The sequence below is a fragment of the Trachemys scripta genome, chromosome 17 (assembly GCF_013100865.1).
Source record: "Trachemys scripta elegans isolate TJP31775 chromosome 17, CAS_Tse_1.0, whole genome shotgun sequence".
Classification (NCBI taxonomy): domain Eukaryota; kingdom Metazoa; phylum Chordata; order Testudines; family Emydidae; genus Trachemys; species Trachemys scripta.
In genome coordinates, this window is record NC_048314.1 from 23,311,233 (window position 1) to 23,337,251 (window position 26,019).

General features: G+C 42.6%; 1 protein-coding gene across 3 annotated transcripts; it reads left to right on the forward strand.

The window, feature by feature from the left end:
- On the forward strand, nt 1–26,019 carry LHX2 (LIM homeobox 2). Of its 3 annotated transcripts, none has more exons than XM_034751974.1 (5): nt 1–694; nt 3,568–3,773; nt 4,979–5,361; nt 14,408–14,613; nt 22,818–26,019. In XM_034751974.1, exons 1-5 carry the CDS (start codon nt 464–466, stop codon nt 23,103–23,105), a joined length of 1,314 nt encoding a protein of 437 aa, XP_034607865.1. In that variant the 5' UTR covers nt 1–463; the 3' UTR covers nt 23,106–26,019. The 3 variants fall into 3 exon arrangements, with proteins under 3 accessions (XP_034607865.1, XP_034607866.1, XP_034607867.1); XM_034751975.1 differs by having other exon boundaries at nt 3,571–3,773; XM_034751976.1 differs by lacking the exon at nt 1–694 and adding an exon at nt 3,274–3,469.

Here is a 26,019-nt window from a genome sequence, read left to right on the forward strand (position 1 = left end):
AGTGCCCAGCGCTGGCATCTGCCCCAGCTCCCCTCCCGCCGCTGCCCCCCTGCCCTGCTCCCGGCTTTCTCCTCGGCGGCTTCGCACGGGGCCATGTAGGGGGCTGCCGTTGTTTTCCAGTTTATTTTGCACAGAAGATGGCTTAATTTTTGTCTATTAACCCCCCCCCCCCAGCCCGCCCAGCCTCCTGCCAGCTGGGCCGGGGCGGAGTGCCTGGGACTGCTCCGAGGGCGATGAGCCCTGCTCTGAAGAAGCCTCCTAGAGGGACGTGACGGGGCCACGCAACTGACTAGATCCAAGCCCTGAAGCCTGCGACACCAGCAGCCCTCCTGCCCCCCTCCCCGCAACCTCCCCTGCCCCCTCGCCCCACTGAAACCCGCGGATCGGAGCCTGCGCTGAGCTCCGGAGAGCTGCGCTGCCGGGCGCGTCCGGAGCCCGGCGAGAGACGGGGCGGCCGGGCTAGATGCATGGGGGAGGGCTCCGGTTAATGCAAGTGCTGGGCTCCTGCAGGGACCCCGACAGCTGTCAGCTGCAGCCGCAACTCGGGGCCTCCTCCTCCTCCGCTTCCTCCGCGATGCTTTTCCACAGCCTGGCCGGCTCTGAGATGCACGGGGTCATCGATGAGATGGACCGGAGAGCCAAGAGCGAAGCGCCAACCATCAGCTCGGCTATAGACAGGGGAGAGACCGAAACGGTAGGAGGCGAGAGAGCGGGCGACATACCCCCTCGACCCCCTAAAAATAGCGAACCCATAACGGTAACAACGCTTTCCCTTAACGAGAATAAACAGGGGGAAACGTAGGCAAAAATCATAACTAAGACGCCTAATAGGAACAAAAAAAATAAGCATAAACGCACCTAAAATCTGCGAAATAAAATCTAGGGGCTATGCATGTACCTGATAATAATGAGTAATAATAACAATAATAGGAACGGACGGATGAGCTGAAAGGCACGGCCCTTGCGAGAACAGGAATAAAGCAGCAGCAGCCTTTTGGAAGAGCCCAGGAATTCCTCCTCCTCCCCTGCCCACAGCCTGTCTGGCCTTCTCCTAAAGTTTTTTGGGAAGAGGGCGACATGCTCTTTTATGTAGTTAACGTTTTGGTGTAGCCAGATTTAGGGAGAAGGGACAGCATCCTGTCTGCAAAATGAAAAACACAAACACCAAAGGATTTCTGTTTTTTTTCCACATGGGATGAATACACTGAGGCAGTCACTACTGCGCGTCTAGTTGCAATGTTATAATCCATTCTTATTATTACTACCACTACTACTACTAATAACAAATATAATCTGTTCTCGCTACAATGCGACAAAAAGAGAAGACGAATTTCAAAGGTTACGAACGAAGACACAATTTTTTCCTTTTAAAATATTTTGCTAGGGCTCATTTTGTATCTGGTGATTTATAATATTTATGTATTACGTTTATGGAGTTGAATAGATACTTCTGAAGAAAATAATGTATTCCTTCTAAATGTCTTAAGCTAATTTAAAATCAAGCGAAGAGATTTTCAATTCCTTCAACATTTGTGTATCTCCTACTTTTTTTATTAAATAGGAATGATAACTCTTGCTAGGCAAAAAGATCCGTATTTAGGTCAAATATGCCTCTTCCTATAGAGCTGATATGGCCATGTGCACGAAAAAACCTTCCGAATTTGTTTTTAAGTTTTTCCATGTTGTATTATTTTTGTCAGCATTGTGTAGAAAATAACTGCCAATTAGTATGTTTAAGGCTGAAATGACGGCTATAAAAGAGAGCCTTCGTACCTGGTTTATGCTCTAAATATTTTTAGTTTTCTTTTGAAAAGTTTGATTTCTTTTTTCCCCGCAGGTAAACAGTGTTTGAATTAGACAACTGATCTCTCTTGGCATAATTGTTATGACATTTATATATGTAAGCCACCGTGTGTGTGTGTGTGTGTGTGTGTGTGTGTGTGTGTGTGTGTGTAAGTAAAATATTATAAACAGGGGCTTAGACTATTAACTTCTTAAGCACCGTTCTTGGGTCCCCAAATATTCATGTCACTGGAAGAACAAAGCAGAAAAACAGTGTTTTATTTAAACTGTATTTACAGGAAGCTGCTTTTGCTTATAAAACGATCACTAATCAGGGTTCGGTTAACTCTTTAAAGACATAAACAGTGGAGCTGTGTGGACAGCATACCATACATTGCTATACTTTCATTTAAATCTAAATTCTGAGAGTGGATTCATTGAAATATAGGCATTTGGGCTATTCGCAAAGGATTTATGTGGCTTGTACAAGTGTAGTTGGGCTACTGGATAGTTCTAGTATATTTTAAGACATTCCCTTCATTATCCCTCTATTCTCTTGTTCCTCTTTTAGCTGTCTTCTTTATTTTTGCATTGCGCACCAGTTTAAGGTGCTGGATGGGTAAAAAAATTGTATCCGTCAGATCTATTTTTTTCCCACAATAAGTAAATATATAGGGAGTTTTAGGTGCCATGTTAAAAGCAAACGAAGAGGGAAATGTACAAAAGCCAGCTGCAAGGTCTGCCATAAATAATGCTTCGCATTTTATCTTTCCACGTGAATATTATTTTAAGATCCAGGATAAAACAAATGAGGATGTTTTCCTTTTGGTTTAAATGGTTTCCACCATTATTTTCTCACTAGTTAGTTGAAGTTGATTAGATTTTTTTTAAAGGAACTTTCGATTGGGTTGTGATCTGACACTAAACTATTAAATTATATAGGGGTTACATTTAGTTTATTGCTTCCAACTTTATCCCGGCATAACCTAAAATGCTCTGCTGCGGATTTTCCCCGTTTTCTTGATTGCACATTTCAGACTATGTAGTATTCTTGACAAAGCATTCTACGCTTTGAATTTAGTAATGTTCATCTCCTCCGCAGTTTTATTGACTCATCTGTTTAGTGCTTTGGGCTGGAATACATTTTGTTTGGAATCAATTTACAGAGAGCTCTTTCTATAACTCTATAACTGCCAGGATCTGTAATTTACCCGGATTTTTTTATATATATATATACACACACACAAACATAGCCTTTCCTATACAGTCACTCTCCGTGTCTCCACTATATAGATATTCAGATATAGATATCTCAAATTAACTGTCTGCGATATGCCTGCTGTATGATTATTATGACTTGTTTGTTTGCAGAGCAGCATGGTTTTTGTTTGCTCTGGGACTGGCCGATCCAGTTCATATATACCATTTATTAGATTTAACCCGGATGGCCTTCCCCCTCACCCTGTAATATGTCCTTCTCGCATCCTATCCCCTCTGCCAACAACAACGTCCCTTCGCTTAGGATAGGGGCAGATATTTTAAGCCTTGGAAATCTTAAGGAAACTTCCCTTTCCCAGGGCAGGAGAAGCAGGTCAGGATGGCAGAGGCTGGAGTCCTCGGAGCTCCCTTTTCTCTGGTCTCTCAGTTAAGCCCCCTGGAGTGGAAGAGGAGAAGCCCAGCCCTGATGGTAACTGGGCTTGGGGGAGGAAGGGGAAGGGGGGTTGGTTAGTGGTGCAGGAGGGTTTCTCCCTCTGTCACTAACTGTCTGTAATTGTTTTCCCCCAGCAGACCATGCCTTCCATCAGCAGTGACCGGGCTGCCCTGTGCGCCGGCTGCGGGGGAAAGATCTCCGACCGTTATTACCTCCTGGCAGTGGATAAACAGTGGCACATGCGCTGCCTGAAGTGCTGTGAATGTAAACTCAACCTGGAGTCCGAGCTCACCTGCTTCAGCAAGGACGGGAGCATCTACTGCAAGGAGGATTATTACAGGTACGGACTGCCCCTCCCCCAGTGCAGGGAGCGGGGGAGGGCTCTGAGACCCACCCACCCACAGAACAAATCCAACCCCACTGCACACTGCATAAGGGGGGTACTGGGCAGACCCTCCCTGCGGGGCAGGGTATGGGCTCCCTAAGCGTCTCCATCCAGAGGGGGGATAATGAGGTAGGCAGGACAGGCTGCAGTCTTTGGGGGGAATGGGCCAATATCGGGGCACGAACCCCACCCAGGCTTGGAACACGTGCCCCCCCCTCGGTTTCCTGCACTCTTTGAAGTAAAACGAACCAACTAAGGAGAAATACAACTTCGCTTTCTTCTCAGCCCTTGGCAAATAGTATTAAAAAAATAGTAATAATGATAGTTAATTAACGCGCCTCCAGTATTACTTTAAATACACACAGGCACACACACACACACACCCGGTAAACTGTGTATGGATTGGCGCCCCAGATGCAGGGAGCCAGCCTGGAGAGGGGGTCTCAGCAGCCGTCGCCAGCTAGGATGGATGGAGTGGCAGGCTCTGGGGATAACTCACAGAAGAGCGAGAAATGTTATTCGTTAGGATAGTTCTCCATTCAGTACTCTGGGTTTCAATGAAAAGGCTGTGATGGTGCCCGGCGATTTGAGCTGGAAAATGCCGAATTTCTCCCCTGGCACCCAAGCTGAAGGTCAGACCCAGTCCCTTCCTGCTGTCTCGGATCTCCCGAGCAACCACAGCAGACAAGTTTCGCTGCTGTCCCATGGCCCTGAGGGGGGATTTCGCTGCATTGGAGTTGCAGAAGTGAGGCGGGGTGGCAGGTTGAGTGTAAAATAATGTTGTTGCTAGATGGGAAGCAGAACTGGATGCCCTGCAAACCTCATGAGCCAGGGACCCTGGCAGGGGTATCTCCCCTCGGACTGGTCTGGCAGGACCATAGCTGGTTTTACGGCTTTCCACGGCTTGAATCTCTTAAGAGTTTAGAGCACTGGAAGACAAAGGCCACTTTGCAAACTTTACTGCCTTGTTCCCCGGTCCTTGCTCATCCAGGGATCGCGGTCTGGAGCCCAGCCTGCTCTGAATAAAGCCTTCTGGCCGGAGAAGAGAAACATCTTTAAGCTTTTACCGGCGAATTGCAGAAGGGGGATGGGGAGGAGATGCGCGATAAAAAGGGGAAATGCGGTTCTCATTTGTTTCCTGTCGCGGTTCTGTTCTGCAGGAGGTTTTCGGTGCAGAGATGTGCGAGGTGTCACTTGGGGATCTCCGCTTCCGAAATGGTCATGAGGGCCAGGGATTTGGTATATCACTTAAACTGCTTTACTTGCACCACTTGCAACAAGATGCTGACCACCGGCGACCACTTTGGCATGAAGGACAATCTGGTGTACTGCCGCCTCCACTTCGAGACTCTCATCCAGGGGGAGTACCAGGTGCATTTCAATCACTCGGATGTAGCCGCTGGGAAGGGCCCAGCACTGGGAGCGGGCTCTGCCAATACTTTGGGACTGCCTTATTACAACGGCGTGGGGACTGTCCAGAAGGGGAGACCCAGGAAAAGGAAGAGCCCAGGGCCTGGGGCAGATTTGGCAGCTTACAATGCAGGTAAGAGACCCCTCCCCGCCAAGAATAATGCTGATGGTTTGTTTCTGTTCCCCTGGGGGGGGGAGGTTCTCTTTATTTTAGCTTAAACTCTTAATCATAGTTTAGCTGCAGCATAATTATTGAGATCAAGTGCTGTCAAACTGCAATTACGGAAGCTGATATGTTAGCATTTTTCACTTCAGTTGGAAATAAAATGTTTTGAAGCAAGGTCATCTGGTTGGGGGCGGGGGAAAAGGGAACGGGTGTAGCTTGAAATAAAATCTGGAAACCAGAGATTGTAAATTAGCACTTCAGAGAGCTGTGAATTTCTTTTAGTAGTTAGTTCTTAAAGGCTGCTGGTGGGTGAATTATTCTGCCACTTTTGAGCTTTTGCACCAAAGACTTTGGTAAAGAGGAGAGTAAAAAACCAAACCAAACCCAACAACGTGGTGATTTCACCGGGAACTGAACTGGAAGGGAGATGGGGCTGTGCTGGAACTCTGGCGTGGGGGTACAGCGTTTTTATGTTTGGGCACATGCATAGCGCAGTCTGGTGGTCTGCGGAATTGTCTTTAGAAAGCAGGTATTTGCAGGCAAGCCCTGGACTGTTTGCCCGATGACCAGTTTGACTGGAGTTTTGTTCATCAACTGTGAATTATAAAAGTCAAAAAACTAAAAAAAAATCACTATTCTAACCATGCACTAGCCTCAAGTTACAACCCCCCTACTCCAAATTTGAGATCAGCAGTAAGGACAAGGGGTCGCAGGAACAGACCTGGGTCCCGGGACAAGCTTGTGTCTTTGCAAAAACCCATGGCTCTCCAGTTCTTTACATTTCAATAGCTAATATCCCAGATTGTTTCCCTTCACCTCAGTGTTGTAATTTTGCAGGCACAGGAATTCCAATTGGCTGCCCATCCTATCAAAGAAAATTATTTCTTTCCTTTACTCTTCTTCTAATGTATCATGTGTAGCCTGTATATAACAGAAATGTTAGAATTATTTTTATCTTCCTGTTTGTGTGGATCCAAGAAGAGATAGAAAAGGGTTTGTGCAGAGGAAAAGATTTAGATCTCCGTTCTATTAGAAGTGTTTCCAGCAGATGTGTTGGGAACAAGGTTTTCTCTAGACACAAATCTCTGTAAACTCTTAGATCAAGAGTCCAGCAAATGTTTGTAAAACAGGGGGAGACCCTGAAGAAGAGTCAGCATTTGCCGGTTTTTTTCAGTAGTGCTGCCCCTTTTTCACAGCTCCTTGAGTCCTTCAGCCCTCCTTGGCAGAGTGTAATTCTGTCTGGTATGACGTTCGTACATGACCTGGGGGTGGGGGTGTGGTGCAGTTTTGCCTTGAACTTTTTGGGGGGATGGGGCCCTCAGGCAAACGTACAGTTTGCTGCTGTTTGGTGCAAATTCCCTCTCTCGTAAATCTCTGGAATATGCTGCTCTGGGCAGCGCTTTACTTTCTACTACTCAATAGTAGAAAAAATAGAAAAAAATAATCAAGAAAAACTGCAGCGCAGTGTATGGCTTTGTGAAAATCTCCTCATCTGCTAGTGATCTCCCAGCCCTGTAGACTGAGCGCTCTTTGAAAGTCGGGGGCAGGAGGAACGGAGGATGCGGCTAAGGCTGCGCCTCTTTTGCGCGCAACTTGGATGGGAACAATGGGGATGGATGTGCAAAAATTACTTGTTTGGCCTAAAAATAACGAGGAGGAAAGGCGCAAATTTAACTAACTGGAAAACAGGTTTCAGGAACCGTTTGCCACCTGGAATTCGATTGCTGTCTAATTTGGAAAATGTACGCAAGTCAATGGGAGTGCCATTGGAGAGATTTGGGAAGGAAAAGTTCTTCTATGCTTTGAAAGGTGTATATGACGTTTTCCTCAGATTCACTCCGAGCTTTAAAATATATAGAAAACACGAGTTTCACGTTTAAAATTGTATCCTTTTAGGAGGATTGTCCTTCCGCTGTCTCCCTATGCAGGGCAGATGTTCAGATTCAAAGGACCAGTAAACCGAACCATCAGCATCTGTCCTGGATAGGTGCGCAGCCTGAAAAAACATTATAGCTCCTTGGCTTCTTAAACTCAGAACGTTTATTTGCAATTATTTTTAATTCCTTTTCAAAATAATTACTCTCCTTTTTTTTATTTCTGCTTTGACTGTGAAACTGCAGATTAAACAACCTTCCCTGGGAAGGTTTTATCTTCTTTTGCTAAACCTTTTTATGATTAAAACAAAATCTCTTAACTGAAGTGATTATAAAGGAAGTTCTGGAAATCTACTCATTTTGTCCTTTGATTTAAAATAAAACAGTAACGGATTGCAAAGTGTACACTTAGTAAGTTTTAAAAGAAAACATGTTTTAACGTGTGTGTGTGACTGCTTCCCACTTTGAGAGATGCACTAGAAATAAACAATATTTGCCATCCCCTCTTTCTTTTTGTTGTCAATTGGGGTTTGTGTATAATACATCGTATTCTTCTAAAAATTAAAACCACACACATGAATTTGGGGAGGGGAGGGGAGGGGAGGGACACCTAAAACCTGACCGTAGTTTAGAAATAAATTATTTACTAAACGGCAGTTTTTTCATCTGTAGCATAAATTGGATTGACTCTTTTTTCCCACTCAAACAAGACCCAGTTTGCAGTGGGGTGGAATGGTTGAGGGATTTTAGATGTGGATAGAGCCTGACAAGTGGAAAATAGCTTAGAAGGAAGCCGGAACTTCAAAAAGATTTTTCCCCCTTTCTTCTTCTTCTTCTTTTTGTGTAAGAGTTGCTTCTATGATCATACTTTTTTTTCTTTCACTTGTTGGAATGGAGTTTGAGAGGGTTTTTGGGTCAGTAAATCAATGGCTGAAAGCCTGCTGAACACAGGAGCACCTGTAAAGAATTCTGAATAAAATACTCCCTTTGTGAATTGGACCCCGAACCTCCCACAGCCTGGAATATTTTATTCATTCATATCTAGTCTCCCTTTAACGCGAAGACACTAAAATATCCCTAGAAATGATAGATGTACCGTGCATACCGAGGGCCCCACAGACTGATAAAATGCACAATCTTTGCGAAGAGCAAAGACCCACATTAAGAACTATTTTCTTCCTTTACTAGCTGGACTCTGGAGGATATAAAGTCTGTCAATAGGAGGGTGGTTAAATATACAGCGCAGACATAACTCTCGGGTTGGGGAAACAATGGGAGAGGACAGCTAGTCCCGAGAAAGGTGTGCACTTGTGAAAAAGTTTTTTTCTTTTTCTTTTCTGTTTGTTTTGTTAGTAATGTAGAACGGAAAAGGCTTTTGAGCTAGGTTAAAGCAGTAACTGTTATCCCTAGATTCGCTTTGGTTGGACTTCTGCAGCGCTCGAGTTCGTTTATTTCCTTTCACTATCGAACAAGCGTTGAAAGAATAAATCTAGAGCTTGCGAGGGGGTCTGGTGAATCCAGGCAGCAACGAAAGAGTCTTTTGCTCCTACCTCCCTGCCCCCTGTCCCGTCCCCCCCCCATCCCCAGCAAGGTTCGGGGGAGTCAGGAGTGTCTCTGGCGCAGGCTCGCTCTCTGGTATCAGCCAAAAGTTTCACAGGAAAGACAAATAAACCACCAAACAAATACAATAAAAAGCAGGTAAAGTTTTTGAATAATTTGTTCGATCTCTTTTATTCTAATTTCTCCCATCGCTTTTCTTGCCTCTGCACAAAAATCAAACAACAAATGACAAATCAAAGAAAGATTTCTCCTTGCCACTGAAATTACAAAGCCAGACAAAATGGAGATTCTCAAGCGCGAATGTTTTCCAGGAGGTTAGTGAGAAAAATCACACTCTCCTCCCCGGCCGATGGGCTTCGTACTTTCAGGTGTGGCTTGGTTTTTTGTTTTTTTTTAAGTATTTAGTACGAAAAAAGTCTGTCAAATACGTAACTGCCGGTACAACTTTGGGGAGCCTGCTTTGCTGGGGCGAGCACCTGGGACACGATCCCTGAAGCGGGCCCCTCCAACGGGAGATTACAGCTACGGATGAGGACTCTCCCCCGGGACCCCAAAGGGACTGGGAGCCTGGGGGGCTGGGGACCTGCTGCGCGCCCCCTGGAGAGCAAGGGCGCGGCTTGCGCGCCCGGCTCCCGCTGAACTGCGCCTATTTCCCAGGGAGGCCTCTTGGGAGTGAACGGGACCAAACCAAATGTGGCCCCAGCGAAGAGCGAACCAGCCCCTGCGCTGCTACCAGGGGCCTGGGGCAGGCTGGGCGGACGGGGCTGCATGTGCGGGGGCCGGGGCCGGGTCTGGGTCTGGGTCTGGGTGGGAGGGGACAGATGGGGACAGAGGGAGGTCAGCGCTGGAAGGGGAGGGGAGACGCTGCAGGGACTCTGCTTTGCCTCCAGCCCATGACCCCGGCTCTGGCAGCCCCAGCCTGGCCCTGGCGCTGGACTTGGGGAGAGGCTGGCGGGGTTAATCACCAGCGCAGGGACTTACTGAGCGCTCGCACCAGCAATCTAGCTTCATTCAATTGGCTTAATTGAGAGGAAAAAACCTTCCCGAGCCAGCCTCTCCAGGAGGCTGGCCCGGACACCCCCGCCGCAGCCCCCAGAGGGGGCTCAGATCCCCCCTTCCTCCCCGCTGGGGCACCCCGGGCACACACGTACCGGGGACCCTGATCTACCCCTCACCCCCTCTTCTTGCAGGCCTGGCCCCTCTCTACTCCCCATAGAAACCTTCCCCCCGTAGTCCTGGCCCTTCTGCGCCCTCCTCAGGACCCCTTTGTTCTCTCCTCTCCCCCCATTTTAGGCCTGTCCCCTCCGCTCCTCCCTCTCTTTCCCCCGACATACAGCCAGTCCGGCAGCTACTCCGATCTTGAGCCTCTTTCTCCCCCTAGAGGAGTCACACAGGTTGCAATTCACTGGGGTTTGCACCGAGACCGCACGAGGTGCCCTTTGGTTCTGGTAGGAGGAGGGATAAGATCCCGTCCCTGCCCTTGCCTCTGCCACAGTCTTGTTCACAGTTCTGCTTCTGAGGTCTAGGGAGGGATCCTGGGATTGTTTCGCCAAGCGAGACTGTGAGGGAATGTGACCCAGACAGAGCCCTGAGCTTTCTTTCTAGCTGGAAGGTTGCGGTAGGGATAAAAAGGGAGCTCCACTCTCTGTCATCTCCCCCGCCCCCAGGACATCCCCTATCTCCTGTATTCCCCAAAGCGCTGCTTGAGATGTCAAGGCTGAGGAGGAAGCTCCTGGGTCCCCGACTCTGAAACCCCACAGGTGTGACCTGGGGAGGGGGACACACTCCCTGTTCTAGGTGCCCCAGATTCCTCCTGCCGAGCACAGAATCCCCCTTTTTGTACCAAAATCCCCCTTTTTGTTCCACTTGCTATTAAGGACCCAAGAGTCGTCCCCCCCCCTTGTTCAGAGGGAGATCCAACCCACTCTATATCCCAGGTGATATGAGCCAGTGAAGGATTCTCATCTTTTTACCTCCCACAAGGATACAAAACCCTTTCACAGACCTACCTCAAACAACAAACAGTGCTGCTCTCCCTTCCTGTTCTTCCAGGTGGGAAAAGGTGCCGGTCACTGAGCCACTGGGAGTGGAGAGCTGATGTCTCCACCATATGTCTCTTATCGCATCATTCTCTTGACATCAAGCTTTGGTTTGCGTTTTCCTTTTGGTGATTTAACATGTCAAACATAAAATAAAGATCAAATTTCCCCAAAGGAAGTGCTTCTGCCCCTTGCATCCAGCAGCACATTGAACATTAGTGCAAGGTTTGTTTTGAACCCCAGCTGGTAGGATCCAAGGACCAGGTTGGCATAAGAAAGATCTTTCTGTGTTTTCTTCTCAAACATAGTTTATAATAACAATACCTTATTTCTTTGTTCCCTGTCATCCTTTCACCAGGCACTTTGCTGCATTAATATGTGGAGTACATTCTGTTCCTTAGCACCAAATTCCAATGTTTTTGGCATAGTTTGTCAGGCTCAAATTGCTGGTGATACTGCCTGAGCTGATTTTTGTACAGTGTTTTTAATGGGGGGAGTGTAGGACTAGTCATTACTCAGAGTGGCCAGCCAGAGATCCATAGGGAGGGGGATATGATGGCCAGCATGAATGTGGTTCGGTGGCTGGTGGAGACTCTGGGAGGGAGGGCACAGTGGATAGCTTGGACTCAGTGTGCTAAAACGGGACTCAGTGCCCATCTGGGTTTCTTTGATCCCCGAAGTGGGAACCAAGCACTAGTCTCATTCATTTAAGCTTTCCCATTTGACTGGCATTTCACTGAATTCCATTTCGGAACTTGTCTCATGGCAGAAAGCCCTCAGCCTGCAGTTGAGAGGAAACCTGGAATTTGGATTGTCTAACAGATCCTCTGTGAGATACACAGGGATGGCACACAAAGAACAGGAGCAAAAGTGTCTGAAAAGGAGAGGGGGTACATAGGGAGCATCTACAGGATTATTTCTTTGCACTGAGGTATTCTATAGGAGACCCCCTGCTCTCCCCATCCCCATGAAAATTCCCTTCTGCCCACTGAGTATCTTTTGACCCACACCCTGGGAGGGAATCCAGATTCTGGGAGAGTCACGTATAATAATACAATCCTAAGTACCACACCCCAATGTGAATGGCTACTGGCACTAATCAGAAATCTTTATCTCAGGCTAAGCTTGAGAGGGGTATCCATCCAGCTGGCATAACAAGAGTGCGCAGCAACCACCCCTATGCACTTAGAAATTCTGTTGTGGCAGTTCCTTTTTTAAGAGGAGACAATAGTTCTGCAGGCCTCAAATGGGACATTTTTGTTTTTATTTTATTTGAGGACTGGATGAGTAGGGAGAAGAGGTAGGGAAGTAAATTATAAGAAACAAGTTATATATATTTGCAATGAAAGGAAAGCAGGCTTTGGTTCTTCAGAAAATAATTCGATGTTTTTCGTCATCAATCACTGACTTGTCACCTCTGGGAGGATTAGAAAAGATTTAGGATGATGCTCATGGGTCTTTTCCATCTCTAATTTCTATGAGTGAATTTCTACAATTCTGAGTGAATATCTTTAAACAACAATAATAAATAATGTATTATCTTACCTCTTTTTCATAGCACCAATTTCCCTGAGCAATATAGTTTTAGATAATCTTCTTCCTAGCATTATTTGAGGAGGAGAATGTAACTATGAGGGAGACTGAAGTACATAGGGTGACTACATGTTTGGCAACCAGACTTTAGTAACCAACCAAGCCAGAAGAAGATTCTGAAGTTTTCCATTCAGCTTAATAAATGCAGCATTCTGCTGTCCCCTTTTGTGTCTCCTTTTCCCCCTCAAATTCAGGTGCTGTCAGTTTTTCCATGAGAAAACCAAGTTTAAAACTCAGCAGAAAAAATGCCCCTCATTGCTGAAACTTGGCATGAGGCTAGCCTGGAAAGGATTTATATATATAGATATAGATCTATGGCTAGTTATTTAAATTATAGGAGTCTAAAAAACGGTGAGAGAAGTTTTGCGGTTTCGGATGCTTTTTACATGTTTGTGAGACTTACATGCCTTTGTTTTTCAAACTGAAATGTTTCAGGCCTTACTCCATAATGTGTCCTGGCCTTTAAAAAGTCTCTGAAATGCTGAATTTTGCAAAGCAACCACTATATATGCTGACTAATTGCTTTCTATAATGTTTGAATATATTTATTATTATTGGTATAAAAGACACACATGCATATTATGAACATTTTGTTAAATTCGTTTCCACACCTGATTTTTAAAGTTCATATTTATTCTATGGAGCTGAACAGCTCCAATTGGATAAATAATCTGTATTTGAAATAAGGCCATACCTATCTGTTACATTACATTGTATTGGATCAGTAATGATGGACTATTTTAAAAACCTGTGTGTAGATGTTTGGACAGCTGGATCAATAATTCACATTTTACAGCTCCCAAGATACATATTTATCCGTTTTTTTTTTTTTTTTTAGCCCTTTTGGTAGAGTGGATGAATAATTATCAAGGGAGAGTGTAAAATGAAGATTACAGGGATTTTTCCCCTTTTTAACACAAAACTTTTTAAAAAAACTGAAAAGGGGGGTTGCGGATACCTGAGCACAGAGGGCTAAATTAATGACAAAATGTCAGAACAGATTTCTAGACGTATCACTGAATTTTCTCGTGGGTTTAGTCTTGATCCTTAATGTTATTTTAAGAGGATTTTTTGTGGTTTACTGTATGCATGTATAAAATCAAAATAATACCTTTGGCTTATGAGAATATTTCGCTTGGCGTGCAACTTTTAGTACTATTTGGTAATTATTGTAATGTTCCTTTACTCCTAAACATTCTTTGCAAGACTTGTTACTGATTTTTTCAGATCTATCGGGCAGTCTTGTTAAATTATCTCAAATGGATACATGGAAAATTGATCTTTGAACCACTATTTTTAAAGAGAATTTGTTTTTAATGAAATATAAATATACAGAGAATAGTTTTTAAAATGTATATTTTTGATTTGGCACACTACTGACATATTTTAATAGGCTTATTTCTTTAACCAGTCAAATTATAGTTGTAATTTTCTGTCTGGTACACAAACTTTACTCCTTTAATAGTGTTTTATTTAATAGGTCTCTCTTGTATTCTACAGGGTTTAGTTTGATGGAGGAAATAATTATAATTTTAACTAGTCTGTTCCATCAAGATTTAAGTGGACTCTATTTAGGAGCTTTCTGTGTACAGTACGATGCAATTTATGGTGATACAAAGTGCATTAAAACACTTTACAGAGTTGAGGACAGCTACTGTCCTACAGACAGAAAGTCATGGAATGGATGTGTGGAGATGGAGAAAAGAAAAAAGGAAAGAGACCTGACATTTTAAAAGCAGTAAAGATGCAGGTGAGGATTCTTGCAGACTAGTTATTGTAAGGGAAGAATAGAAAGATGCAGGAATGGAGGGGAAGGCAAGTAGGGTTTCTATCATTACAATACATGCCATAGTATGTTCTTTTAATCGCTGCACTCAGATGATTTGCAAACAATGTTGGTCACAGAGTGATGGATTTACACAACCGTTTCCTTCTTGTTGTCTTTAGCTTTAAGTTGCAATGAAAACGATGGTGACCACCTGGATAGAGACCAGCAATACCCCAGTAATCAAAAAACAAAGCGCATGAGGACATCATTCAAACACCACCAGCTGCGGACAATGAAGTCTTATTTTGCTATTAACCACAATCCTGATGCCAAGGACTTGAAACAGCTAGCTCAGAAAACTGGCCTAACCAAAAGAGTTCTTCAGGTAAGAAGAGCAAAGACTTCTGTCTCTAGCAGTAAATAAAATATCGATCTCATGTTTGACAAGCCTCAGTTGAAACACTGTGGATAATACCTCCACATATTGCTAATGTCCAAATTTTTCTTATTTGTTGGTACCCCCTGTAACACGTAAAGTAATGCCAGAGAGTACGAGAAAAGCCATTTCTTTACAGCCTAGCAGAGGAATATATCTTGGGTTCTAATTTTTAGAGCACAGTTGTGTAAATTAGGTGTCTTGCTTATTTTTATCAAACAGTTAGTTACATCTGTCAGGCATTTTTCCTGCAGTATGCTTTTAAGGAGAGGTGAATGATTTTAGCTGTCATATTCCTTTTCTAGGTAAATAACAGTATAGAAGTTTAGAAGTCACTCTGAATGAATAATTGCATAAGAAATTAAACAGAAATATTGATCTATTTTGTCAGTCAGGACAGATCGGACATCTTGGCTTTGTAGCTGAAGTGAATAATAGATAGATTTTTCAAAGATTAAACCACACGTTAATTTCTCATTCATAGTTTTGTAATTTAGAACCAAGGGTGAAGGCATTTTTAAAGACATTTTTCCATTACATGCTGGATTTTTCTTGGCCCAAAGGCACTTGTTCCCTCTGAATTTTTATGGGAAGCAAAAGATGGGAATGTTGGATCCTTCAGCTCCATCTAAATCTATACTCTGTGCTACACCAAATTGGATTTGCTGGGCTCTTATCCAAAATGACTTTTTAGCCAGAGGTAAATTTGGGAATTCAGGTGTGCTAGACCCTCCTCTTGAAATAGTGTAAACAAGAGCCTGAGTGGGGTTTGTGGGGAAATGGGTTGGAGACTTTCTAGGAACCAAATGGGGTACAGTGACAAAATCTGACAGGGAACTATGGGGAAACACTAGCACCGTGGCAAGTTCACAGTGAAATGAGGGATGGGTGGAGGTAGCAATGCTAAGAGAAAAGATAAATTTGCTGGAGTAAACCTAGATCTTGTGGTGATAGATGGATAGAGAGAAAAAGGAGCGGAGGTTGGGGTTCCTCTGGAAAAAACTGTAATAACAAAATTCCTGTGACTCCTTCTCTTGCACATCTTTCCTGCTGTTTGACATTGTTTGTTTTTATGGCCCTACCTCAGCGCAGTGGGACAGATACCTACCCTGCTAGTCCCTACACTTATTAATGCCTGAATCGGTGCCTCTTGCAGCAGCTGCTCCCATATGTGCCTGACAAGAGCTATTGCTTGTGCAAGAAAGGATTTTCTGCATGTTTCCATGTTCCTTCTGCCACTTCCTCTCTTCCGTTTTCTTCCTGTTTCTCCGGCTTCTCTTTTCCTTTTCTCTCTTCTTCTTTTTCCCCACACTTTGATTCACTTTAATCATCTCCTCTCTATTCCTTGAACTTCACCTATCACAGAGCTCTCTGAGTGCCTTCCTATAGTGCATCAAGCAACATGAGTCACATATGCCATTACTGTCTCTCTCTCTCTCACCATCTTTCTGTTCTCTCGTCCCATCCCAGCTGCATCAGTCTTAGCATTCAGCCCTCAACTTTCTTTTCTCTACTCATACTCTGCCCTTCATTCCCCCACCCCACTTTATTCTTCCCATTCCTTCCTTCCCTCTTATACCCTAGTTCTCCCTCTCCAACCCTCTTACTCTGTGACTGCCCCCACTTCAACATCCCTCTATCATTGGTTCTTTGCTCTTGCTCTATTCCTTCTACCCCTGTCTTACACACTTAAACACTGACATTTCTGGGTGCTGAATGTTTTCCCTTCTTTTCATCCTGTCCAGCCCCCTGCAGTTCCATTCAGCTTCTTTATGAGCTTGCTAAAGTTATTGGAGAATCAGTCATCTTGCTCCCACAGTGGTATATCTGGTTTGCTTTGCCTGCAGCACTGTGGGAGGTGCACAATAAGGAGGAGAGGATTGGACCTGTAGGACCACGGGAAATAATAGAGTACTGTTTCCAAAAAGTGATTCAGAGTGACACTTTGCCTACTACAGCCATGCTTATGGCCTCTTCTGCCTATGGTGGAATTGCCCTAATCCACCCTTCCAAGTTATAAATTAATGTGGGCCATGAAAACACTTTCTTTTTGGCTTGCATAGATCAGGGTTTTAGAGCCTCTGTGTCCAATGTGCACTTTAACTGATCAGTGAGAGGAAGCAAGCTAGATTTCTGTGGCCATGGAGATGATTTTCAAACTTGAAAGTTCACTTACAGTAATTGCAAGGTGGCTCCTTGCTGGGGAAGTCTCGTCATGCTTGTTGGCTCCTGGCACAGTGCTGTTCATGAATTCTTTTAAATTGAAAAGTTTGATATCCAGTCCGTGTCATTTATTGAACTCAAAGCCATTCACTAATACTACTGAGCTAAGCCATGCAACATTAGATTTCATCTGTCTTTTGTACTGAAGACACATGGACTCTCAGCCATACATGGACATGTTCCAGTAGTATTAAATTCCAAACATTGCTTGTGTTATTGCCAGGCATGTCTGTAAACTTACCTTCTTTTCTGCAAGAGTAGGTCTGTGCTGATTTGGCCAAGGACAATGTTTTTGCCTTCAACATCTTTCTCTTTCTTTATACATAATTTTTAATAGAAACTCTATATAAGCTTGCCTACAGTTGATGAACAGAGAAACAGCTGTCTCTAAGCCTTGTGACACTTGTAATGAAACTGGTGAGCGTCCTAAGCATATATAGTGTAGTTTCCAGTGTACCAGAAGTTGGCCATAATCCTTTTACTGTATGGACATCAGTCCCATGAATACATATTAGGGGTGGGTATGCTGATCGACGAGTGGAATATTTGGCCAGATTCTTCAGCATCTATGATGTCACACTTGGAAGACCTGACTTTGAGCTTGGCTAAGTCTGTAGTGAGTCATCAGTCATCCATGGCCAGCAGTAGTGGGCAGGGGAACGTGTATATACTACTCTCTAAATGATTGTTCCTGATGCAGTTTGGCAATGCACAGACTATTTCCCAGAAGTATCTAAATCAGAATTATGTTCAACTTTTTTTCCATAAATTTCCGCTATTTCTGTTTGTTTTTATTTATTTTTTAACCTTTTGATCTACAAGTCCATTCACATACCTAATGCATGTCAGCCAGTGAGAGCATGTGAATGAGTTGATTGAAATTCAACAACTTTCCTTTAGGTTCTTTCCCCAGCAAAGAAAAAGAGGGAGAAAACCCCCACAGCTCTTTGCATCTAACACCTTCTGCAGGTGATATGAGGAAAGGGGGCTCTCGGGAGGAAATTCTGATAAATGGCACAAAATGTTCCTTTTTAGGGCCTAGATTCTGCCCTTTGTTGCATAGTGCAGAAGGGGTGGGGGAGAAGATAGAAAAGGATTCTTTCCTCCCTGCAAGTAGCAGGGTAAGATCCTTCATAGAGACAAAAGAGTGCTATAGGAGGACTGGCAAATGAGCTGGCCCATTCCATCTATAGTCTCAAGGAGATGTAATCTGCTTGGTAGAGGTCTGTCCAGCTACCTCCTCTCTTCCCAATAGCTTAGAATGCATGCTATTCCGAGGAGCAGCAAGTAACCCTATTCTATGCTGCTCCCCCAGGCAAGAACAGGATTTTGCCCGTAATATTCAGGATCTCTTTAACACACTGTCAAGATTATATGACAAAGAAAGTGATATGGAAATGTACACAGAGAGGCTAAGTGACTTGTTCAAGGAAGTCTGTGGAAAACAGCAACTTAAACGTAGGTCTCCTTAGCCCTAGCCTAGTGCCCCAACCACTAGACAATCCTGCCTAGCTGTCCATCCATAGCTATTCAATACCATTAACTCAAATCTAGTATTATTAGTCATTGACTTACAGCTGATTCTGTTTTTCAGTGGTAGTTTTGGTTTATGTAGTTCAGACCTTTAATGATGCATTTGAACAAAAAGACATTAAATATTTCCCACACTGTTGTGATTTTATTTATTTATTTATTCCTAAATACTGAAGACCAGATTCCTAATTATCTAACTGATGTGAGATGAGCCCTTCTGGAACTATTATGTACAGTTGTGTTATTGTTTCCTTGTGTTAATGTAGCACTATTATTGGTATAGGGCCTGAACCTGCAAAGTGGGCTTAAAACAGTACCACCGCTGTGCTGAGTGGAGAATTCTGATTTTGTAGCCTTTTACATCCTATCTGCAGAGATATAAATGATGACACATACTGCAAGGCAGGCCCATATTACCAACAGCTCACACAAACAATAGTTTTGCTTCTCTCAATTCCCTTGAGTAAAAACGTTGGCTGAAAATATTTCACATCGTAAGTCTACACTGCAGACTCGTATACAATGTGTTGCGGGTAGCTGTTTTAGGCTATTCTTTTCTGACACAAGGCTAAATATTTTTCAGAATCTCAGTACAGTCAATATCTAGAAGCTTTTTAAGTAGCAATATTAATACTTGTCATTGTGCATCCCTAAAGCACATTACAAGTATTAACCAGTTAACCCTGCAACACCCTGGAGCGGGAGGGAGTTAGGAATTATCCCTGTTTTTAGACAACACCTATAAGATGTTGGGGTATATTTTACCCATAATGCTAATAGGAATGAGTCATATTAAAAGGAAAATGCACCCTGTCAAAATCTTTCCATGTGTGTGCAGCTCCCATTGGTAGCATTCACAGATAGCTGCATGGGCAGCTGAAGGTAGGATTTGGTTACGAGTGTTTAATGACTTTGGAAGATGGAGGGAAATACATACAAACTAAGAGGCTTGACCCTCTCTCTCTTCCAAATCACTAACTTATATACAAAATTAGACATTTAGAGACACCATAGTGGGGGTTTTTAGCAGCATCGCAGTTAAGGATCCATTGGGCTTTGGGAGTAGCGTGGGAGATCAAAGTTGTTCTAATGTCTTTGGAAATTTTATAATTTGTTTTAACCAGCAAATTGCTTCATGTTTAGAAACTGAAATTTTGCTAGCATGTGGGGCTTGCCCCTCTTCCCTATGTGCAAGTATGTTTCTTGCAAATATCAGGATGAAGTCAGGGCGGGATGTGCACATGATTGGAACTAGTGAAATGGTGACTTTGGCTGTTTTATTTTATTTTCATTAATAAATGATTGAGTTATTCAGCCTTGACAACAATGGGCAATTCTTTAAACTTTTTATTACCCTTTTTTCCTGCTGTTAAAGGGACATTGTCAGATTATATATATTTGAAAATAAAAATTCCCATACTTGTACTACAAATAATTTATATTATTTAAAATGAAAAAAAAAACGGATTTCAAAATTCCCAATGTACTTTTCATCATTTCTGATGGCTGTTTTTTACATACTCTCAGCTTGAATAATCAAAATAGATTAATCTGTTTCACCTTTATTCTTTGCACACATGGTTCCTGGTTCTTCAGCTGGAACCACGCAGACAGACCCTTGCATTCTTTACAGAGCCTCACAGCTCTGCCTACATGGATCTGATTGCAGAATCAGGACCCAGGAATGGCAGACATTGCAGGGGAAGGTTTAAGCCAAAACCCACTTTCCATTGTTAATACATCTGACATCTTTAAAGAACCCTAAAAAAGTTAGTGCTAATATTAATTTTTGGGATAGTTTTTTTTTCTGATTGTAATATAACAAACCTATGCATGGAGCCTAAACTACTTGACAGTGTCCCTTTAAACAAGGGGAATGCCAACATAAACTATTAAAAACACTAAGCTGCACAAGCAAGGACACAAATGGACATATACTCAGGGCTGCCCGGGGGGGCGGAGGGGGGCAAGTGGGGCAATTTTCCCCAGGCCCCGGGCCACGCAGGGGCTCCCACGAGAATATAGTATTCTATAGTATTTCAACTTTTTTTTATGGAAGGGGCCCCCAAAATTGCTTTGCCCCAGGCCCCCTGAATCCTCTGGGAGGCCCTGCATATATTACCCTTGGTCTATGTGTACCACTCTAGAAGACATTAGTAGGAGTTGCACATGAGGATAAAGGGAATTTTTTATGTTCAAGCTGCCCATCTGTCCTTAACTCCACTCCTTGGAGTGCATACCTAAACCCTTCTTCACATGGATTTCCCCATCTTTCCCCAAAGAAAGGAGGGTCTGCAACAGCATCCCCTCTTTCCCTGGGCCCCACAGAGGGTGTTTGGTTCTGGGGATCCATAAGTGGGAAATAGACTGGCCAGGGGAGAGAGTGGGAAGACTGGGGCACATGCATCGTCCCAGGACTGTGTTATCTTTACACCTCACTCTCCTCCTCTGTGTGGTGGGGATCCCACTCAAAGGGAATTCCCAGGGCTGCCCAAGTTGCAGCAGGACCATACTGTTAGGGAGTTGGGGGGACACACAAGATTTCTGTGTGGATGGCTCTGTCTTCTTTCTGGTCCCTTGGGCTCTGCACACCCCCTCTTCCACAACAGACCATCTGGCAGAAAGTTGTGATAGGAGACCCTCACTGATATCTTCTCTCGCTTAGCCCCCTTCTGTGGGACTTCCTGTAGAAAGAACGATAAGGCCTTCGGCACCTAGACTGACAGGGACTGATGCTGCTCACACTGAAATAAGTCAGCATGAGCTCAGTGAGAGCAGGACTGGGTCAGTTAAAGGTGATACAACACAATGACTTGAGACCCAATGATACGTAAATAGTCGGGCTTCACTTTGTAAGATCAGAGCCAGGGGATATATTATCCCTGTAACGTCTGAGTGTCTGGTATTAAAAGGTCGGTATCTGCCTGCATCAGCGTGAGCACAGGACTTTTAATGCCATTTTGAAATTTAATAGAGATACGTCTCTGTATCTGGATTTGATAGAAATATTCTTGGGGTTTAATATATTTTTACTGATATTTAATTTGAGATAAACTAGCAGAGTATTTTATTTTAAAACTAGCCCTATAGGCATGGGACAGGCACCATTACCTTCGGAGAGAAGCCTTGGCAATTTAGCCTTAGGAGATTAACTTTGCCGCTTTTGTCTCTCAGTCATAGACAGCGAGATAATAGCTAGACAATACAGGAGATAAATATAGTTCTAGTTACATACAGATAAATATACTTTTTGCACACTGATTTTGTTACTTCTAAAATTATGTTTTAGTACAATACAAATTGTTTTGTATACCTTCATAACAAGTATGAGAAGGCATTCTACAGAGTGGCTGGGGTGGGGAGTGAAGCCAAAACACTTTTGGGGTGAGGGTGGGGAGGAGAGAGGAAGGCTTAATAATAATATATGGAGATTTCAGAGTAGCAGCCGTTTTAGTCTGTATCCGCAAAAAGAAGAACAGGAGTACTTGTGGCACCTTAGAGACTAACAAATTTATTAGAGCATAAGCTTTCGTGGAGATACACCTATCTCATAGAACTGGAAGGGACCCCAAAAGGTCACCGAGCCCTTTATATAGCTATAGCTCAGTGGTTTGAGCATTGGCCTGCTTAAACCCATGGTTGTGAGTTCAATCCTTGAGGGGGCCCCTTAGGGATCTGGGGCAAAATCAGTACTTGGTCCTGCTAGTGAAGGCAGGGGGCTGGACTCCATGACCTTCTGAGGTCCCTTCCAGTTCTATGAAATAGGTATATCTCTTATATTATTTTATTATTATTATTTAAGGCTTTCTGGAGAAAGAGTGTCAAATCTTTTAGAGAGCGGGGAAAGTTCTGCTACCTCTAGAGCTGTAGAGGAGCTGTTTAGGGAGAGGGGAAGAGCAGGATGCCATGCATAGGATCTATATCCTTTGCAGTGCATGATGGGAGGAGGGATGGACCAAAAAATGGCTGGGGCTGGTGGATCTAAGATTATACACATGGTCTCGTCAGTTCCGCCCCCATCCTGACAAATACTTCTCAGGAGCTGGGGGTAGTTGCATGAACCACAGCGGCTACTGAAGCCCTAAGACTGTTTTCTTCATTGCCTGGAGAGCAAGATTCCTCTCCTTCATCCCCACATCTCTTCATATCCCAGTGCAAACTCTGTTTACTTAGAGAAATGTGGGAAAGGCAGACAGAAATGCTTTACATGCTAAGCAGAGAACACTTCACACAACTGGACACAACCTGTGGAGTTACTGTAGCAAAGTGAGCTGTTCCACCTACATGCAGTCAATACAAGAATACACCCAATTGAGGCTGTATTGAATTTGTGTCTTTTGCTTTTCTAAAAAAATGCTGTTTTTTAAATGCTACCCTATTATATTAAAATATTTCAGGTTTGGTTTCAAAACGCCCGAGCCAAATTCAGACGGAACCTCTTACGTCAAGAAAACACAGGGGTGGATAAGACTTCAGATTCCACACTCCAAGCAGGAACCCCGTCAGGACCCGCCTCAGAAATATCCAATGCCTCCATGAGTCCATCCAGCACTCCCACTACCTTAACAGACTTGACTAATCCTACCATGCCTACTGTGACATCTGTCTTGACGTCAGTACCCGGAAGTCTTGAGGTTCATGAATCTCAAAGTCCTTCACAGACAACTCTCACAAATCTTTTCTGATGACTCTTTCTCAATAATTTCTTTAAAAAAGAAATTATTCTTAGTTGAATTCCAAGAGTATTTTAATAGAGGCTTTGAGCAACTGACTAACCACACTTAGGATCTCTCCTGAAAACAGAAGGAAATGTATTGTTCTGATATTACAGATTATGGACTGAGGAATAACTTGGAAGATCTATCTGCAACACAACATTTGTGTAACTGTACAGTTTTGTGGACTGAGTAAGGGAAACAGCAATTAATTTAAGTTGGCTAAAGCTTCTGTAATTTTCAAAGACTGCCATGTGCCTTATATACTGTTTTATCTACGTACTTTGGATTACATGTCCATTTTTCTCTTTTTCTCTCTGTATATTTATAACAAGGGCAAAAATGTTACAAGAGTTTGTTACTTTGAATAGTCCTATGCCCTTTATTGGTTGCTTTGTTGTTTTAGAATTTTAAGGTGAAAGTCTGTTTGAATATCAGAATTTGTAAAATCTAACCAGTAATAAAACCACTTGTGGAAACTACTTGGTAACAGCTGCAGTTACATTTAGCATTAATTTCACAGTGCAGGTAGGCTGACTGTATTTAAATTGAATAGAAAATTGCACATCAAATACAGTATCTGCTTAGAGTAAACTCTAAATACAATACACATCTGCCTCCTGATTCCTAAATATATGGGTGAAAAATCCAATTTGTATAACAGGGTCTAGATATTTTCGTTATAGAGAAATAAATAATTCTTAGTTGAAACTAAAAATTGTTATTGAACATTAAAATTTACACAAACATACTGCTTAATTTTGTTGCTGAAACTCAATTTAACTTCAGTTAACATTGAAAAGGAAAGAAATATTGCTTTTATGCAACCAAAGGTGTCTGTCCTATTTTGTGGAGAGGGCAAGCCAGGCATTTAAAAGCAGTGTGGCCATGATCAACCTATTTCTGAGACAGACACTGGGTAATGTTGTCCCCTAGAAACAAAGAAAAAGTATTTGTTAGATTAATTTAAAACATTGGCAGATAACATTGAGACAAAACTATGTTTCACAAACATATATGGCCTTTTTTAATGGTTTGAAGGTATAAAAAAGCAGGTAAGAATATATTGTTATGGATACTGATAAAAATGGCTATTCCTTAAACCATAATGGATCTGTTCAATTTAATTTAATTCCTTCTCCAGTTGTGAGATCTGAGTATCATTTGTGCTGTGAGCTCTTTCTCCCTTTTTTTGAAAGCTAGTCTTTCATTCTTTAAGGAAAAAATAAGTATACCTCAGCAAGGTTTACATTTGAGTTAGAATGCTGTATGCTATTTTCCCAATGGTTTATTTAATGCAGACTTTGAGCTGTATGTACCATATATAAGGTTGTTTCTTTTCAATCTTGTTGCAAGGTTTTTCAGTCAGATGTGTTAGGTTGTATGTGGCTGACTTAGTAAAAACTGCTCTGTTGCTCCCATAGGATTGAAATCAGCAAAAGATTATTCCGAACTAGCAGCAAGATAGGTGCTAAGATTCGTGTTCTTTGCTCCTCTCAGTGTACTGAAGATGATTCATTAGGCCAGGCTCTGTGCAAACAGTGTTTTGGTTTTTAAAATGCTATATTTATAAAGCTTTCTCAGCTGAAAGCTTGCAGATCTTGTGCATGCCAAATTCCCATTGAGGTCAGTGAGAGATCTGGGTGCACAAGGACTGTGAGCCTGGCACCCTGACGTATTTAAGATATTTATTAACCTTTCTTGCTCTTCAGTTCTGGTAAATAAAGATGAATAATCTGAGAAACAAGAAAGTCCCCATAGGAAATCATGATTGGATAAGATTTGTGAAGGGGGTTGTATTCCCATCTCTAAAAAACAAACAGTTTAACATATTCATTACATTTGTACACAGTTACAAATACATGTTTTAAAAAAAACCCTGCAGGTTGAGTTAGCAAACTTTACTAGATACCCCATAGCAACGATGTCTAAAAAGGAAATAATATTGGTTAGTGGATTGTTAAAGAGTATGCTTCTACCTTTTGAAAAGGGTGTTCATACACAGATATTCTGCTGTATGTGGTGTTTTGTTTATTGTCAATTACCTTGGGAATTTTATTTTTGTTAAATGGTTTAGTTGGATCTTTTCTTGATTTAAAAGGCAATGTTGGTCCAATATGAAATGGATACAGGCCATAAATAAAAACCTATGTATTCCTATGTAAACAAAATGGTTTTCAAAAACTTACTATTAAATTCAATAGTAATGCAGCAAAACGTAGCTGTTGAGAATTTGAAGAGAGGTGCTGGTTGTTGTTGGTATTTTCTTGTTTTGATCTTTTGTTTTAACTACCTGAATCCACATCTTCGAAATCAGTTCTCAATATTGCCTTTTCAATAACTGAGATTTATGGAGGGGAATAATCTCGTGTTTCTATTATCTAAAACCTAAAACAGACAATTAAATCAATTGTCTGGTTTAATCAAATCAGGGATTTTGCATATAAGTAAGATACAATATTCTATATAGGGCCTTTATGTAGGGACATTCGGATTCACTCACTGTCTCCAATGACCTATGTTGTCCCCATGATTGTTTCAATCCTGTGGTATTGTTCAGTTGTTTAGAGCTTGTTGGTTTTGAATGCTGTACATTTTTTTACTACTGCAATCCTAATGTTTCTTCACATACTTGTACAGTTCCACATTTGATGTACTAGTCTGAAATTCTGTTAAAAACATGAACAAAAATGGAAATGATATTTCTTTGGAAGTGTATTTTTACTGTATATCTAATTTGAACTAGTTGAACATACTTCTTTACATCTTGCATGATAGGTGTGTAGTTCATTTTTTAAATATGAAAGAGACTTGAGAGTAACAGATCAAAAATATAATGAAAACTATACAAATATGGAAAATACATACATTGATTTGCTACTTT